Source organism: Phoenix dactylifera, chromosome 11 (assembly GCF_051530095.1).
Source record: "Phoenix dactylifera cultivar Ajwa chromosome 11, Ajwa_hap1_PhDact_Kaust_v1.1, whole genome shotgun sequence".
Lineage (NCBI taxonomy): Eukaryota > Viridiplantae > Streptophyta > Magnoliopsida > Arecales > Arecaceae > Phoenix > Phoenix dactylifera.
This window is the reverse complement of record NC_143200.1, coordinates 17444587-17461344: the sequence shown is the minus strand read 5'-3', so window position 1 is coordinate 17461344 and position 16758 is coordinate 17444587. Positions and strand designations below refer to the sequence as shown.

The window sequence follows — 16758 nt, the reverse complement described above, 5'->3', positions numbered from 1 at the left end:
TCCTAAAAGGTGTGTTGGTGGAGCCAGAAGGTTCAATTTGGGAGAAGAATGAACTTCAGTTTGGGTTTGAGTTTTGGCAAGTAGTAGGTCGTGAAGTAGTTGGGTTGGATCCGTTATCAACTTCAGTAGTGCTCTCATCTATGGCTGAGATCAACCCTAATGTGGTGAGTCAGAGCCGCATTGGTTCTGCCACCTCCTAAAATTATAGTCATCAAATTTTTCAGGTTTGGCATTAAGATGGTCACTAATGTTAGAGACCATAGGTTTAAGGTTATAGAAAAGAGACAGAAACCTAAATGAAAGCAAAAAGTTTATATCAAGAGATTGCACTAAAATTTACATCGAATTTTGAATGTCTAGTTGATATATTCAAAAAATAATAACCAGATCAGCTCCAGATTGGTGGTGGAGCGCTAAGCTCACTTAAGTATCAGTTTTTTTTAGACACGTATGCCTTTTTGATAAGCTTTTCTTTAACACTATTAGTTAGTGGATATAATTACTAGAAATTACACAAATTCAATTTTTGCAAAAGCCTAAATGCAAACTTAAATTTGTTATTTTGAATTAATCAATTTTCAAACTTTCTGTTTAAATTTTTTGAATTAGTAATACTTAATTATTAATTTAGTGCTAGCTAGACAATTATTGTAATTGAAATCTAATATATCAATTCAATGAATTATATATTAGAATTGATTTATTGCCTTGTTAGAATAATTGATTACTAATTTTGTGCTAGCAAATCAATTATTGTAATTGAGATATAAAATGTTAATTCAGTGAATTATAAGATTTTATTATTTTATTAGAATAATTGATTACTAATTTTGTTCCAGCAAATCAATTATTATAATTGAGATATAAAATGTCAATTCAATGAATTATAAGATTTATTATCTTATTTGACTAATTGATTACTAATTTTATGCCAGTAAATTAATTATCATAATTGAGATCTAAAATGTCAATTCAATGAATTATAAGATTTATTACCTTATTAGAATAATTGATTACTAATTTTGTGGTTGTAAATCAATTATTATAATTGAGATCTAAAATATCAATTCAATAAATTATATAATTTATTACCTTATTAGAATAATTGATTGAGATCTAATAAGTCAATTCAATGAATTAATTATTATGTATTAACCAATTTCTAAATTTTTCGTTTGAATAGGATCTGAAAATTACTCTTTGAGGAGTCCAAATGGAAGTATGATAAATCTCTTGGAGGTTAAATAAATTATTACCTTTTTAAAATGATTTACTGAATTATATATTACTAACCAAAAAAAAATAAACACTTCTTTGAATTGTTACCAATATATCACTTAAATAAACAGATAAATGAAATAATTGCAATTAATAGAAAATCATAAATGGAATAATATATATATATTATTCGGGATCAAAATAAATCTATTTTATCATTAAAAAAATCTATTCTAGCACAAAATAAATCTATTCATTTAATAAATTCAAATCATAAACTTGCAAATCCTACAGATCTACTAATATTAAATTTAAAACAAAAGTTAGAAAAAATAGCTTGATTGAAAGTAGGTCGAAGTGCGTAGACGCTGTCCCAAAGAAATGTTTGCCCCCATGTATGAGTCTTCCGGCAATCCTCCTTAGAGATACAACGATCCTAAACTTTTTCGGTACGTATCGGAAGAAGCCAAATCAAATCCGATCGAACTTGCAGATCGAGCGAAGAACGAAATAAAAAAAATAAAATAAACTGAATAGAATTGCAAAAATAAAAATCAGAAGTGGCTAAGAGGAAGAACTTTTTTTCAGAATTTTTTGATATTTTTCTCTAATTTTTCGTCTCCCGAAAGAGATGAAATCAAAGGGTATTTATAGAGATGTTTTAGATGGGCTTTTTGGTCTTTTTGCGTATGCGTTCACGCCTTCCGCGGATGTGCCCGCGGTGATTTTGCGAACGCATTTCACGAAATTCAAACGCGCATGCGGTCGAGTCTCAGGCCACGTGCGCATTTAAATTTTTCCAACAGAAGTTGGTGCCGAGTTTTTAACACGAGATTTTTTTTTCCTCTTTTCTCATGCGAGAGAAATCTATTTTTCATTGATGGAAATTGATGTGGTTCAAATTTGGCCCGAGGGTGACCACGCCGGAGGAGCTATCGGTCGAGATGGAGAAAGGACATCACCTCTCGTTCGCTGGCGTATCTGCATAAAGCCTTATCGGTGATTCTGATGAAGGCCCTCCGATGCTTAAGTTAACATGGAGCTTTTGTTGGCTAAAGGTGCTCAGGCGTTATCTGATGGAGCTATTTATAGTCTCCGCAGAGGTGTTCAAGTGGCGGAGGTATGGCCCGTCCTCATCATGGGAGAAGATGGTGCTGGCCAGGTGGCGCACGACCACAGCTTGCTTGAGGCACAAGGTTTGAGCTGTCCCTGCGCGCGGTATGGCACTAGTGTGTACCGTGGGGTATGGCCCTTATCAGCAGGCGTGGCTAGGGCAGCAAGGCATAGTCCTTTGTTGACGTGTCTTGGCATGGCCGTCAAGCAAAGTATGGTGCGGTGAGATTGCCGCAGGGCATAGCCGCAGCGCGTATTCGGCGAGATTAGCTCGGCCTTTGGTGGGGATCGAGGTCAGCTCGGCCTTCAATGGGGGCCGAGGTCAGCCTTGCCTGTTTGGCAAGGCACTGAGGTCGGGTTGACATGGGGGCCACGATAAATATTCGGTGAGATTGGCTTGGTGGGTTCTGAGGTCTGCTCAGTAGGGTGCCCCGAGCTCAGGTCAGGGCATCATTATCTGCGGTGGATGGAGCCTTTTCGGCTTTTGGTCGACACTACAAGGCGCCCTGACTTCGGGCCAGGACGCATCATTTTCGTAGACTTTAGAGGAGGTTGCTGCAGGTCGTAGTAACGTAGAGATCTGGCCGAGGTCGGCTTAGTCTTTGGTGAAGTCCAAGATGCTAAGGTACTACTGGCTCTCAGCGAGACCGAAATCTGGTCTAATTGGCGGTGAGGTCTAGTTGGCCAAAATGAGGTGTCCCCTGTTCCCATTTTGCCCCTTATCAGAAATCATGCACTAAAAGAGCAACAAGTTTTTAACATATTTGAGGCAAGGAAGACAAAAGGGTAGTCAACGTTGATGCATACCAACGTAATACCGACGACTGTTTAGGCCGCGAACAGCGGGATCTCTCTCTCTCTCTCTCTCTCTCTCTCTCTCTCGCTCGCTCGCTCGCTCGCTCGCTCTCGCTCGCTGGGGGAGCAACGACCGTTTCAATCATCCTTCCTCTGTTTCCGCCACTCCTCTCTCTTCCCCTCCTCAACAGCTTCCGTTCTCCACCTTTTTCTCCATTTTTCCTTTCCTTTTATCTCTTTCTCTATTCCGACCTCCTTTGTCTCTCTTCAAAGTTAGTGTGATTTGAGAGGAAAACGAAGCAGAAAAGAAAAAAGTAGAGGAAATGGAGAAGGAACAATCTCCTCTTCCTCAGAAATCCAACAGCTTCTCCTCCTCCAGCAGGGAAGAGAAGCTCCGAGAATCTGACAGGAGCCTCTCCTTAGGTGCCATCAAGTTTGAAGAAAGGCGCGAGAAGCAGGAGACAGATTACAAGGAGGAGGACCGGATAGAGGAAGAGAAGGAGAATGACGACAAGGAGCAGGAGGAAAGGGAGGAAGCAAGCAAGGAGAATGTCAAAGAAGCAGAACCCAGCTTCATTGCCATCTCTGAGGAGATTGATCATTTCCTCGGCATCCTTGCCAGCCTCCAAGATGTTCAGGATCAAATCTCCGAGCCGCCTGAGCTCCCTGAATCGAACATCGAGAAGTTCGTCGCCATGTTGGAGAAGGAGATTGCCACGTATGAGTCCGGCGAGCAAAAATGGTCTCCTGACCATGACGAGATCTGCCTCCTCGATGCCTTCAATCGACTCCACAAGCTGACGTCGGCGCTCACACCATTCTCCTCGGATGCCAGGTACAACCATGCCATGAATCGCACCGGCAGTGTCCTCCACCACGCCATGACCTTCCTTGAAGACGAATTCTTTTCGCTCCTCGATGAGAATTCCCGAGCAAAGCAGCAGGATCCAGGCAGCACCAGTTCGAAGACCAAGCGGCCGCCATCTTTCAGTCGACAGCAGCAGCAACCACACCAACAACATGAACAAGACCGGTGCGATTTGGCCCCAGCCGAATCCAGCACCAATGAAGATTCCCCAACATATCCACCGGATGTCGTGGAGAGATTACGAGGCATCGCCACGGCGATGATCTCTGCCGGGTATGTGACCGAGTGCTGCGAGGTGTTCAGCGTTGCTCGGCACAACGCCTTCCACGCAGGCCTGTCCAGCCTCGGATGTGAGAAGATCAGCATCGATGATGTGCAAAAAATGGCTTGGGATTCTCTGGAGGGAGAGATCGCGACGTGGATCAGGGCCTTCCGGCATTCGATCACTGTCTCATTCCCCAGCGAGCGCGAGCTCTTCGATATAGTCTTCTCCGGCCACCAAGACATAGCCAACACCCTCTTCAGCCACCTCGCCCTCGGTGCCATCTTTCAGCTCCTCAATTTTGCGGAGGCCGTCGCCATGACGAAGCGCTCCCCTGAGAAGCTCTTCAAGATGCTCGACATATATGAGATCTTGAGGGACTTGATGCCCACCATCGACGCCATTTTCTCTATTGAGGCGAGCGAAGAGGAGCCATCCTCCTCACCAGCGATGGATCTCAAGTCAGAGATCTCCGCCATCCAGTCCCGTCTCGGGGAGGCGGCGGTCGCGATCTTCTGCGACCTCGAGAGCTCGATCAAGACCGACACTGGAAAGACACCGGTGCCCGGCGGTGCCGTCCACCCCCTCACACGCTACGTCATGAATTACCTCAAATATGCATGTGAATACAAGAACACATTGGAGCAAATCTTCCAAGATTACCAGAGATCTGAGAAGCCGTCATCCTTTGACGACGACGGCGGCGATGCGCCATCGGGCAGCACTAGCAACCATGAAAACCAGAAAAACAACAGCAACGCAAATGATCCAAAACCATTTACAGCGCAATTGATGGAGGTGATGGAATTGCTGCACGCGAATTTGGAGTCCAAATCCAAGCTCTACAAGGATCAGGCACTGTGCAACATATTCTTGATGAACAACGGGAGGTACATCATGAAGAAAATCAAGGGGGCAGCGGAGATCAATGAGCTTCTCCGCGATGCATGGTGCCGGAAGAGGTCATCAGATCTGAGGCAGTACCATAAGAACTACCAGCGTGAGACGTGGTCGAAGGTGCTCGCATGTTTCAGGGATGGAGAACTAAACGTGAGGGGGAATGTGTCGAAGCCGGTGCTAAAGGAGCGATTCAAGAGCTTCAACGCCATGTTCGACGAAATCCACAAGACGCAGAGCTCATGGGTGGTGAGCGACGAGCAGTTGCAGTCGGAACTGAGGGTGTCCATATCGGCGGTGGTGGTGCCAGCGTACCGCTCATTTCTGGGGCGGTACTCGCAGTACCTCGACCCGGGGCGGCAGACGGAAAAGTACATCAAGTTTGGGGCCGATGACCTCGAGAATTATATCGATGAGCTCTTCGATGGCAATCCTTCTTCCATGGCGAGGAGGAGGACCTGAGATGGGGTGAGAGTTAGGCCAGGAGGGCTTCGTATCATCTTTATTATCTTCCCCCTCTCTTTTTTGGCTGTTTTTATTTGTGTTAAGAGTTGGAATGAAGAGAGAGTCTTATATTCTGTGAAGAGACAGAGATGCATGTAACATCTAAAGGTTTGTATTCGTTCGTATATGTCTTCAAACATTCAAGAAATGTCAAAAATTTGGCATATCTCCGTGCTATATAATTCATGAAACCATACGTGTTCATGCTGACCGGCCCAGTATTTGCGGAGGCTGAATTCTTGGTAAATGGCGTCCTAAATGCAGCTTGTGTTACTTCTATCCACCTCCAGAATTTCTCCGAGGTGCTTTTATTGAGTGCAGAATGCACTCCTTCGGCCAAAACCAGACCAAACCTTCGAAAACTGCTATCTGGTCGAAAGTATTTGTAGTCCAAAGATTTTATTTTGCTAGGCTTGGAACATTGACATAAAACCAAGCAACCAACTATTTGAGGTGGTACTTAAAATTATGCCATAAGTTTGGTGCTTACATATCGATACCATGTCATCTGATTGGCTTGGGTGATTGGTTCTATACAATAAATACGGTGCTTACATTTGATTCCACGACATCTGCTTGGCTCGGGCTTGACTACTGAGCTAACAAAAACTAAGGGTCACATTTGAACCCCTGGCCTCATCCAATCTAGTGATATCCAGGCCCATCCAAACAACTATATCTGCTGGATTGGTTGGGCGATGCCCTGGCCTGATCCACCCAGTTTATGCCATACATAAACTATCAAATTCTATGCCTAGTCTAATAAGGCCCATTTGAGAGGCCAATGTATAGTAGCCTTACACCGGGATATATAACTATAGCTTGTTAATTTTGTTTGGTAAGAAATGTCTTCCAACTACCATGAGGGATCAAGATAAGCCTCCGGCGATGAGCGTCGGCAATAGAAGCAACCAGAATTGGAAGAAAACAGGATCAATTTCCGAAAATAGGAGAAGTAGAGCATCTTCTTTTTGCCGAAAATCCGGCGATCACCGGCCGACATCAAGGCTCCAAAGATTCAGAGAGAGAGAGAGAGAGAGAGTGGCTTGAGGGGACCGGGTCTTTACATGATTTTCGGCTATGATTGGCCACGGCAACAACATTGATACGATTGACGGCTGCAGAAAAAATCGAAGAGAAATCCGGCGACAGTTGGGTTCTCTCATAAAGTGGAAGAGGGATTAAGGAGGAGAGCTCTAAATAGAGCTCGGCCGTGACTGAAGTCTGACTCGGGGTTGGATTCCGTCCGACTAACTTGGGGAGGAAGAAGACTCCCATTAGAAGTCTTCTTTTCTCCGGGCACGAATGCGGCACGTGCCAATTTATTTATTTATTTTTTGGGGCTAAAGTGATTGGGTCGGTCAAGTTAACTGGGCCCAATTTGCTGGGTTTTACACCAACGATACATCACAGCGGTTCTTCTGTCGTTGTCATATGAGTGGTTCACATTTACCTTCGTAAAGCACCAGCAAGAGATTCGAAATGGTCGATCTAAAGAAATTTAAGGTGTCAGTGAGTCATATTTAGGAAACATAACATTTGGAGAGAACTTATATGAAGCCTTAGCCTCTTAGCCATACTCCAACAAATATTGACACATCATTCAGAATATTAAAAAAAAGACGTTATAACTAAGAAAAGGGCGTCATTGCTAACAAATATACCAGGCATCCATTACTACGACAGACACTTTCTATATAATCAAAGCCTTCGTTTGAACCCACCGAGAACAAAGGAGAACAGTACTAAAGAATATGGAAACTAGTGCTTCAAGCTTAAGGGATGCCCACTCCGTCTCAACCCAAGCCGCACTCACAACCTTTTCTAACAATTTATTTACAGATCAAAGCAAAAAGTACGTAGCTTCCACTCCCAAACCAAAGCATATACCAGCATTCTTATCTTCTCTCAGGAAATTTCTTGTTGTGCTTATACTGCATGGGACCCTCTAATGCGTGAACCTTTTTAATTACTTTTTTGCTTTTCATAAACTACGTACAGATGTATGGACCTTAAAGTCCCCACGCAACCACCATGCTGCATCAAGCACGATTACTTTGATACAAACGTGAGGGCATATACAGTTAACTAAGATGCAGTTTATCTGACAAAGCCGGTGTCATCTTCTTTTTGGACAAGAACAATCAATTATGCGGGGTCGTCAGTCGTCACCTTCTGAAGCTAATTTGCGCTGTTGGGGTGCCGTCGTCCTTTGGGAGCTTGACAGCAGAGTAGGCACCGGCCCCAGTAAGGGCCCCAAGGATAGGTGCCGTGAAGTACACCCATATGGCTTTGTAGTTGTTTGCCGCTACCGCCGGGCCCAGTGTCCTCGCCGGGTTCATGGATGCCCCGCTAATCCTCCTGAAATTTTTGTGAACACTCCACCATTTAGCACAGCTGAAAGAGAGAGTTTTGAGAGAGTGTGTGTTGGAAAAGATTGTTTCTAAATCTAGTTTTTTGTCTCTATATATTTTTTTTCAAATTCTATAGCAACAATTTTTATTTCACAAAAAAGAAAAGAAAAGAAAAGGTCTATGGTTGCATGGATTTTTTCTTTCTTTGACAGTACTGCATATTTCACCGGGAAAGCTTAACATATAAGCATATATGTGGGTCGAATAAGTTTCCAGGACTTGATTTCTTTTTTATTTAATCATGAAACATGAAGCTGACATGGTCATCATACGAACCCGGCGATGAGGCTGTTCATTATGACAGTCGCTCCTACCGCGATCCCCGCAAGCTCCCCCACCTGAAAGAGGATTGCAAGAATTACACTATCCTTTCATGGGCACAGGGAAGAAGAAGAACTACTCACTGCTCTAGTATCAGTGGCAACTGCTGTGGTAACAAACATGAGATTGAATCCTATAATAAACTCCATTACAAACGCTGCACCCACACTACCACTCGGCATCGTCACGCCTTCTCCCAGAATCGGATAAAATATGGCCTTTAGCGTAAATGCTGCACAGAGAGATGCAGACAATTGTGCCGCAATATACACCAACACCTTCCACATAAATAACCAAATATAAGCTTTGTGGCATCTAGAAGATGGTAAAGTTTCTTGCGACAAGATCCTAGAAGCTCATCAATGGATGGTGGTTAATTACCTGCTCCCAAGAGAAGTGTTTGAAGGTGGCAAAGGCAATGGTGACAGATGGATTGAGATGAGCTCCGGAGATGTGGCCGGTTGAGAGTATGACAATCATGGCGGCGAGGCCGGAAGCGGCCGCTATGCCGAAGAGGGTGACGGCGCCGCCTGATTGGTGTTCGATGATTGCGGCGGCCGTGCTGGCGAACACCAGTATGAAAGTGCCGATGAACTCAGCCCCCACCTGCCCACAGACCACAAAGTTTCTGGTTAATGCTCACTTGTGTTTCATTTCATACTATCACAATATAAAAACTCGATCGGAACCTTCAGCACATAAATCTTTAGAACTGCGAGCTTCTGATGAATGTCCAGATTTTAAATATCTTTTCTGATAGCAATTCAACATCTGTATTATCCAAACCATCATCAAGGACATAACTTCTGGGTGTGGTTGCTATCATATCATCTCCATATCCAACGAAAGGAAGCAGCTGTAGATAGGATGAAGGAAGCGTTCTCGGTTCTTCCTTGAAAAAAAAATATAGTATGAAAAAAAAATCGTGTGCGCACACTGGGTCAACATCCTCGGCATTAATTTCTTGTTACACGTAATCAATTGACTCGATGCAAGTGATTCACTTGATCACTTGGCTGATGGAGAGAATAGAAAACAACTATTGAGAAGTCTTGATTTGATGAAATTTTAGCAAGAACGCAGATATGACTGAGCCGCCGGCCAAAAGTTTATAAGTAATCTAGTGGAAACGGAGACGGAAACGTCGTCTGATTTTTTTATTTCCCTCCTTGACTGGTAGTTACAAGGAATGGAATTGGACGCAGTACAGAATAGCAAAAGGGAAACTCGATCGGGAAACTCACTTTTCTTACAAGGGAAAGGGTTGGCAGGGTGCTCGGGCCATCGTCATCGATGGTCCAAGGCTTAACTGGAAAGCAACTGCGGTGGCTGAAGAGCGAAGGCCGCCCATCGGTGGCCCGGCCAGCCTTGTGCCCGCCAAAGAGTGGGGATCCGGGGTTGGCCGGCGCGGAGAGTTCGTCGTCGCCGATGTCCGCCATCGGAGAATACAAGGGGTGGGGGGGAAGGACCGAAGGAGGGTGGAGGCTGTCCCTTGAGGAAGTATGCTTTAACCTTCTCTTTTCTTCTTCTCGGTCCCCACTGCTTCTATGTGGGCTCGGTACCACGTTATTGACATAAAGGAGTTTAGGTTGTGTTGCTCTCGGGCATTGGTTTTAGCTAACATGCTCCACGCCAGACAACATTGGTGTTTTAGGATTTTCTTTTTCTTTTTTTTTTCTTGAAACGGATGCACCTAATAAAACTAAAAAATAATAAGTCTTAAAGCACTATAAGCAGTTCTCCTCTCTGCTCTATAGGGTACCGCCATCCAATCTATAGCCCTATTAGCCTCTCTGAACACATATTTAGTCTGAAAGGCTACATTATCCCTCGTCATAGCCCAAATATTTCGAAGCAGAGGTGTCCCAATTAAGCATATTTTTAGAATTTTAAATAACGACCAATATTATAATCACTTTGAAGGCTTTCTGTTATGTTACGTTTATATATTCATGATATATTTTAAAAGAATAATACTTATTTTCTAATTATTATTTTGTTATAACAGCAATTATTTACCACTTTCATTATTTCTAACATAAAGATAACTAATCATATTACTCCGCTGGATGAAAAAAATTATTTTTAACAGACTAATAATTGCACTTTCAAATAACATTGCTATTTCACTGATTATCTGCCATTTTTCATTACTAGTTATAGCACATGTGTGTTCATGCATGTGAAATTAATAAATAATAATGTTTTTTTATATGAAGTAGCATGAAAAGAAAATTTCAATGAAGTGAATGCCATTATGGCATTAATCATAGTTTTTAGAATTTTATAGTACATCAAGTATCACAACTTCATTGCAAACTTCAACTCCAGGGGTTATATATACCACCATAGTAACTAATTAACTAATACAATAAAGTGATGCTATTTTGGTGAAATAAAACATAAATAATTATTTAGAAATCCTACAAAAAAATAAAACTTGAATCTAAGCAAATTGGAACATATGGTAATTCTATGGTTTATCTCCCCCTACCAAAGATGTTGTTTGATTCATATGAAGTTATTATAGTCTTATAATGCTTGATAGTAGCGATTGGTAATAAAAGATCTATATTTTATTGGAAATTAGTTTCATGTTAGAGATCTCACATATCATTTACAGACAAAAATACTTCAATCATCTGAAAAAAAAAATGTTTATTCTAGAAACAAAGAAAATATTACACCAGGTTTGTTTCCATTATAAATCAATTGATAACAATGAAAACCATACGGATGCCTATTACAACATGAAATAAACCAAGATATTAAATTATGTTGTTCCACTTTGAAAAGGAGGTCTACTTTTAATAGGTTTGCTACCATTCATATGATTCATATGATCGTGCGACCTAAATACTATGACATGGAGACAATGGATGACTTCAAATTTGATATCCTATAAATTAAGCTGGAATATATTCTCAATTTCTTCAAGCTATCCTTAACAAGTATCCCTAACTCCACCTTCGTAGAATGCTTCTTGCTAGGATATGCAAATGTTTAGATATTGTGTTTTAGTAGCTTATGCTTGGGGCTTCCAACTCTGAAGCTTAAACATTATCCAGTTCATGAGAGAGAATTATTCCAATGAAATATCCTATGCTGTCTTCAACCAAGTTCAAAAATTCATTTGCTGAACAAAACACATCAAAATATTCTATCAGCTAAGAGTCTAATAAGTTATAAAAACCACACTTATATTGTGCTTAAAAGGCAATTCATAAGATTTACATTGAATAATTGCGATTATGTATGTCAACGATATAAATTCAACCTATTCAAACCAAGATTTGCCATTCGGTACTATACTCTATACCGGTGCCACATTAGCATAGTATCGATACGGTACAATACTTAATTTTTTGGATGTATTGAATATTGGTACGCCAGCCGTACTTTCAGATATTGGTACTGAACCGATATGATACGGTATGCCTTGTACCATCCGATTTGAACCGGTACAGCATACCATGATTCAAACAAACTCGAGAGTTTTAATTAATATCAAAAACAAAAATTAAAATTTAGAATTGGATAGAAGTATTATGAGAATAATAGAAAAAATTTGCATGGATGTTCACATATTTAAGTAATTTTTAAACTAAAATTTATGGTTTAAAGTCAAATTAAATCAGGAAAATAGCTATTTTTAACCATAATCAAAAATTATGTTTCTCGAGAGGTCCATTATTTGGAGAGATCAGAACAATCTATATTCATGTTCAAATACGCGATGAATTGATGATTGAGATATAGAAGTTCCCAAACTCTAATATAAGGATAATATTGGAGAGAAAGAGAATCAAAAGTGTTCAGAAAAATAAACATATTATAAAAAAAAACTCATCCCAATATTACCGCACGCTCCCCGCTAGCCACCACCACGGGAAGGCGGGAAGCTGACCATGGTATCAATAACTAGCAGACAAAAGAGTCCAACTTTTTACAAAGACAAGCACTTTCATTTTTGATGGAATAAAGACAAGTACTTACTACCGAGTAAATAAACCAAGCTTCCTCTCCCTCCAACATTTGAATCGACCCGAGCAGCTGCCGACCAAACTTTGTCCCATAATATCTCAACGTGCTTTTCCCTTCCCATATTCAAATTCTAATCCAATGCTTGAACAATTTGAAACCATTAAAAAAAATCATTATAGTTCAACGCCTTAAAACAAAAATTATTCTAATTAGAATCTATTATTCAACTATAAATATCATAATATAATTAAAACTTTTTATATTTGAACTCGGTCTATTTAATAAACGGATTAATTCTCTTACAATCCAAACTCATTTATATCAAATCCAAACTTACTTAAAAACAAGTTGTGAATTGATGGGTCCTATCATAAATTGCTACCCCTATTCTTGAGGGCGGCTCTTTGACAGCTATTAGGTGGCTATCTGCTCACCGTTTACAAAGCTCAATCCCTGTGTCTTGATACAAGATTGGTGGCAAATGGGGGCTACTTTACTTTTTTACGAGGTAACACATGCCTGCAGAGAAACTAATATTATTGTAGATTATATGGTGATATATGTGGCTAATAATATCAGAACTACATTTAGAACTTTTATATCTTATGCTCCTCAATTTTTTGAATATTTTATTTTTTGATCTTCATGAATGTTTTATACAATATATATATATATATATATATATATATATATATATATATATATATATATATATATATATATATATATATATATATATATATATATATATATTCGACTTACCCAAAAGAAATCTTATTCAAATTTTTGAATAACAATGTTGATCCATTAATAAAAATTCACCAGTCTCAAAATTTAGGCACTGATCATTTAACGTTCAAGATTATTATACTAACATGCACAATAAAAGTAATAAGAGAAAAAATATGAGAAAAACAATAAAAATAATAATTCATACAAAAGCATTACAAGAGTACTATAATTTCTATAGAAAAATAATCACAGGAGCACCAAAAGTATTCCCCACGATTACCACAAACTATCAGCTAACAACCATAGCCTTCTATAAATGGCAAACAGAACAGTCCAACTCTAGTTTAGGAGAGGTACCTACACCAACCTTGTATTTGTTTTTGACAAAACTTTCCCTCCAGTATTTTGAATCCTTTTTTTTGGGGGGGATAAATTCGAATCCCGTTCTCTCTCGGGCTCAAAACACTTCGCTGCCGTGCCGACCAAACTTTGTCTCGTTACAGGATTCATGACAGTTTCTCCTTCTATATGTGCTCAAAATCTAACCCAAGAAATCTAACTAAATTCTAATATAATCAGATGATCTCCAACGTAAGGCTAGCTAGATCTAGAGGTAAAAACGGAATGGATGCATGCATCCAGTTTGTTCCATGTTTGAGCAGTTGAGTGTTAGGCCAGGGTGGAATGGGTTGGCCACGACAAGAAATAAATGTTAGAATGCGACGACTTATATATGAAAGAAAAAACCAGGCAAAGATGTGAAGTTTTACCATAAATAAAGTGGTTATGTCAAGAGCCATCACCAATTGGCCTGGGTTGTATCTTTCATGTGCGTAAGCGTAAGAATGGTTGATCTTCTTTCACAATATTGACAACTGTAACGCATCATGCATCAAATATAAAGTACTCCGAACCCTATTGATCTATCTGTATAGATCTCGAAGCAATCATTGTATGATCCAATGATGGATATTAAAGAAAGCGAATCTATCGGTTTAACATGATCCATGAATTTCGCGATGATGGAGATTTTATCATAAGGGGAAAGTACTTGTCCTACTTTTTTTTGGCTCATTTGGTTCGCGGGAAAAGAAGGAGGAAAAGTATGGTCAACGGAAAAGTAATGATATGCCTCTTGTTTGGTTGGAGTTTTCAAAGGAGAGAGATGGGAAAGTTGCATTTCAATGGGAATATGATTCTAATATTTCATGGGAAAGTTTTTTCCACGAAAAACATAGGAAAGTTACTTTCCTATAAGACGAGAATCACTCTATTTTTATTTTTTTTTCCAAAAAGGCCCTTCAGCATTAAAGAAGCATTAAAGAGGCATTAAAGACCTAATTTTTATTAAGGGTATAATAGAAATTATACATAACTTTTCCAGGAAAGTGAATAGTCAACCAAACATAAGCACTTTGGAAATTTGTCACTTTTCCATTGTCAGCCAAACATGTCAAAAGTACTTTCCTATGCATTCTCTTCCTAGCAATCTGCTTCTCAGGAATCATATTCCTATGAGGAAAAATACTTCCCACGAACCAAACGAGCCCTTTGTGTGTTTAAGAAGTGGATAGGAATTAAAAAGTAATTGAATGGATTAGCTTTTTACTCTCTCAAGATATATATCTAATCTATCAAAATGGTCGAACAAAATTGTATTTTTGACTGCTCACTGATCTCATTGGATGCTATAAAACTATTTCTCCCTCAGTTTTTGGTTTGCTTGCTAAGATATCCTCCCGCTTTGGAGGATATATCCTTCACTCATTCTATATCCAAAAGGTTCCTTCGTGAGAAAGAAAACATACGTAAAGAGTCCACGTCAGGGGTCCCAAGGAAACATTTTAAAATTGCGTCCAAGTTGTAAAAGGAAACTTGTCTCAGCTGAAAGCACTTCTTATCTCCTGTGTCCATCACTTGCGTCGACGTGCCATTGTCTTGAACCTGGCTTCTAAATCCCTCCGTTCCAAGTTCTCTCGTCTCAAAATAATAAGAACTTATTTGGTTTGTAGGAAAAAAAAGTTTTGTTAAATAATAATAATAATAAATTTTTATAGAAATAAAAATTTTATATATTATGAAAAAAATTTATATGGAACATAAAAAATTTAATTTTTACCGGCTGAAAATTAAAAATTTTTTCCAGACATACTTTTAAGTTTTTAGATAAAATATATAAAATATTTTTTTATTGAGGACATAGCATATATTTTATGTATTTTTTTAAAAAAAAAGTAGACGCTCAATCAAATCAAATGCAGGCCATTTTAAAATATACCATTTTTATATGTTCAACTAAATATATAAAGTTATTTTTTCAAACATTATATATTTAGACAACAGATTTTTTTAAAAAAAATTATTTTATGTTTTTTTTTTTCTTGGGAATCAAACGAGGCTCCGAGAATGGTCAAGAAGGCAGTAAAGAGTCTCCCTCGTGCCTTAGAGGATGCTTCTCTGATCGCCTGGCTTCTTCAAAACAAGATAAATCCAAAAAGCCTAGCCAATATATTGAGAGGGGACCTTTGGACTGCAAGATTTTTTATTTTTATTTTTATTTTATCGAAAGGGATTGGACTGCAAGAATTCAATAAAAACATGTTGTCACAATTGATCTAACGGGTCGAGGACGTTACTTCAAGCTGACTAAACTGATGGTTTAGCTAGTAGTCACCAATTCCAATGATGGGTAATAACTTCAGCATTTTTTTTTTTTGATCCCCTGCTTTTTGTGGTTTTAGAGCAGTCTGGTTAGAAATTGTAAAAGATTTCTGAAAAGCCATGGTGATGAGCAGCCCAAATATTCGTTGTTTTCTTTTTCCTTGTTCTTCCTTATTTTTCCCCCCTTCAAACAAACCCTAACCATAAAATCAGTGCAAGAAATTAGGATTTTGGCTTCTCTGGAAAAAAAAAGGCTTCTTGATTATGGCTATAGGCTATGAGTAGCTCTAATCACAAAAATTAAGATGGAGACATTTGGTCGTTTTAGGCCTCCATTTTCTTATACAATTCAAACCAAGAAGAAGTTAACATCAACATACGTATGATCAATATTTCATAGAACCCCTGCTACAGACTCCAGGCTAACTAAAATAATTGTATAGTACTGAATTATCTGCTAAATGGTTTTTGATTTACCTGGTACCATAATTATTAATTTAATGAAATTAAAATTTGATCGAAGACTTATTGGGAAAAAACAGAGAAAAGTAAAACTTAATTAGGCTTCATTAGCCTCCTATTCTGGTATCAATTTAGATGTGGCTGAGTGAAAATTTCAAATATAAACGATTAAACAAATGCGTTCCATTGTCATTCTATATGACTTAACGACGACGTATACCGAAATAATCTATTATTGCAGATAAGAATCCTATGTGAAAGATGGTTGGATGAAACTGCTACCCAAATTGCCATTGGACAAGCTCAAAATAATTGCTCAAGTCTTTTTTGCTTGCATCAAACTTCTTTTGTCCATGTTCATTTAATATCTGCATTTAAATCAATCTTGGGTATAAATTAGCTTTTGTGGTTGCTATCATACCATCCACATCCATCGAAAGCAACTATAGATATGACATCTAGAATGCATTCGTTTCTTCCAAAATAATAATAAAAAAAAACTAGTATGCGTTCACCCGGTCAACATC

The 16758-nt window shown here is 39.1% G+C and overlaps 1 protein-coding gene and 1 pseudogene across 1 annotated transcript; one reads left to right on the top strand and one right to left on the bottom strand.

Moving 5' to 3' along the window:
• Nucleotides 1–3333: 3333 nt before the first annotated feature.
• On the top strand, nucleotides 3334–5732 carry LOC103722830 (exocyst complex component EXO70C1 pseudogene; annotated as a pseudogene).
• Nucleotides 5733–7323: 1591 nt separating this feature from the next.
• Nucleotides 7324–9938, bottom strand: LOC103722820 (aquaporin NIP6-1-like). The gene is made up of 5 exons (XM_008813512.4): nucleotides 9637–9938; nucleotides 8774–8998; nucleotides 8476–8670; nucleotides 8348–8409; nucleotides 7324–8018 (listed from the first exon to the last, which is right to left on the bottom strand). The coding sequence occupies exons 1-5, from the start codon at nucleotides 9829–9831 to the stop codon at nucleotides 7826–7828; spliced, it is 870 nt and encodes a 289-aa protein (XP_008811734.1). The 5' UTR covers nucleotides 9832–9938; the 3' UTR covers nucleotides 7324–7825.
• Between the last annotated feature and the right edge of the window lie 6820 nt (nucleotides 9939–16758).

Bases quoted from the DNA above. Each gene is read 5' to 3' on its own strand.
- LOC103722820 (XM_008813512.4), bottom strand. From the start codon at position 9,831: ATGGCGGACATCGGCGACGACGAACTCTCCGCGCCGGCCAACCCCGGA. The intron at 8,999-9,636 runs GTGAGTTTCCCG...GTCTGTGGGCAG, and splicing joins CCCTTTCCCTTGTAAGAAAA to GTGGGGGCTGAGTTCATCGG. The intron at 8,019-8,347 runs GTTCGTATGATG...CAAAAATTTCAG, and splicing joins ATGAACAGCCTCATCGCCGG to GAGGATTAGCGGGGCATCCA.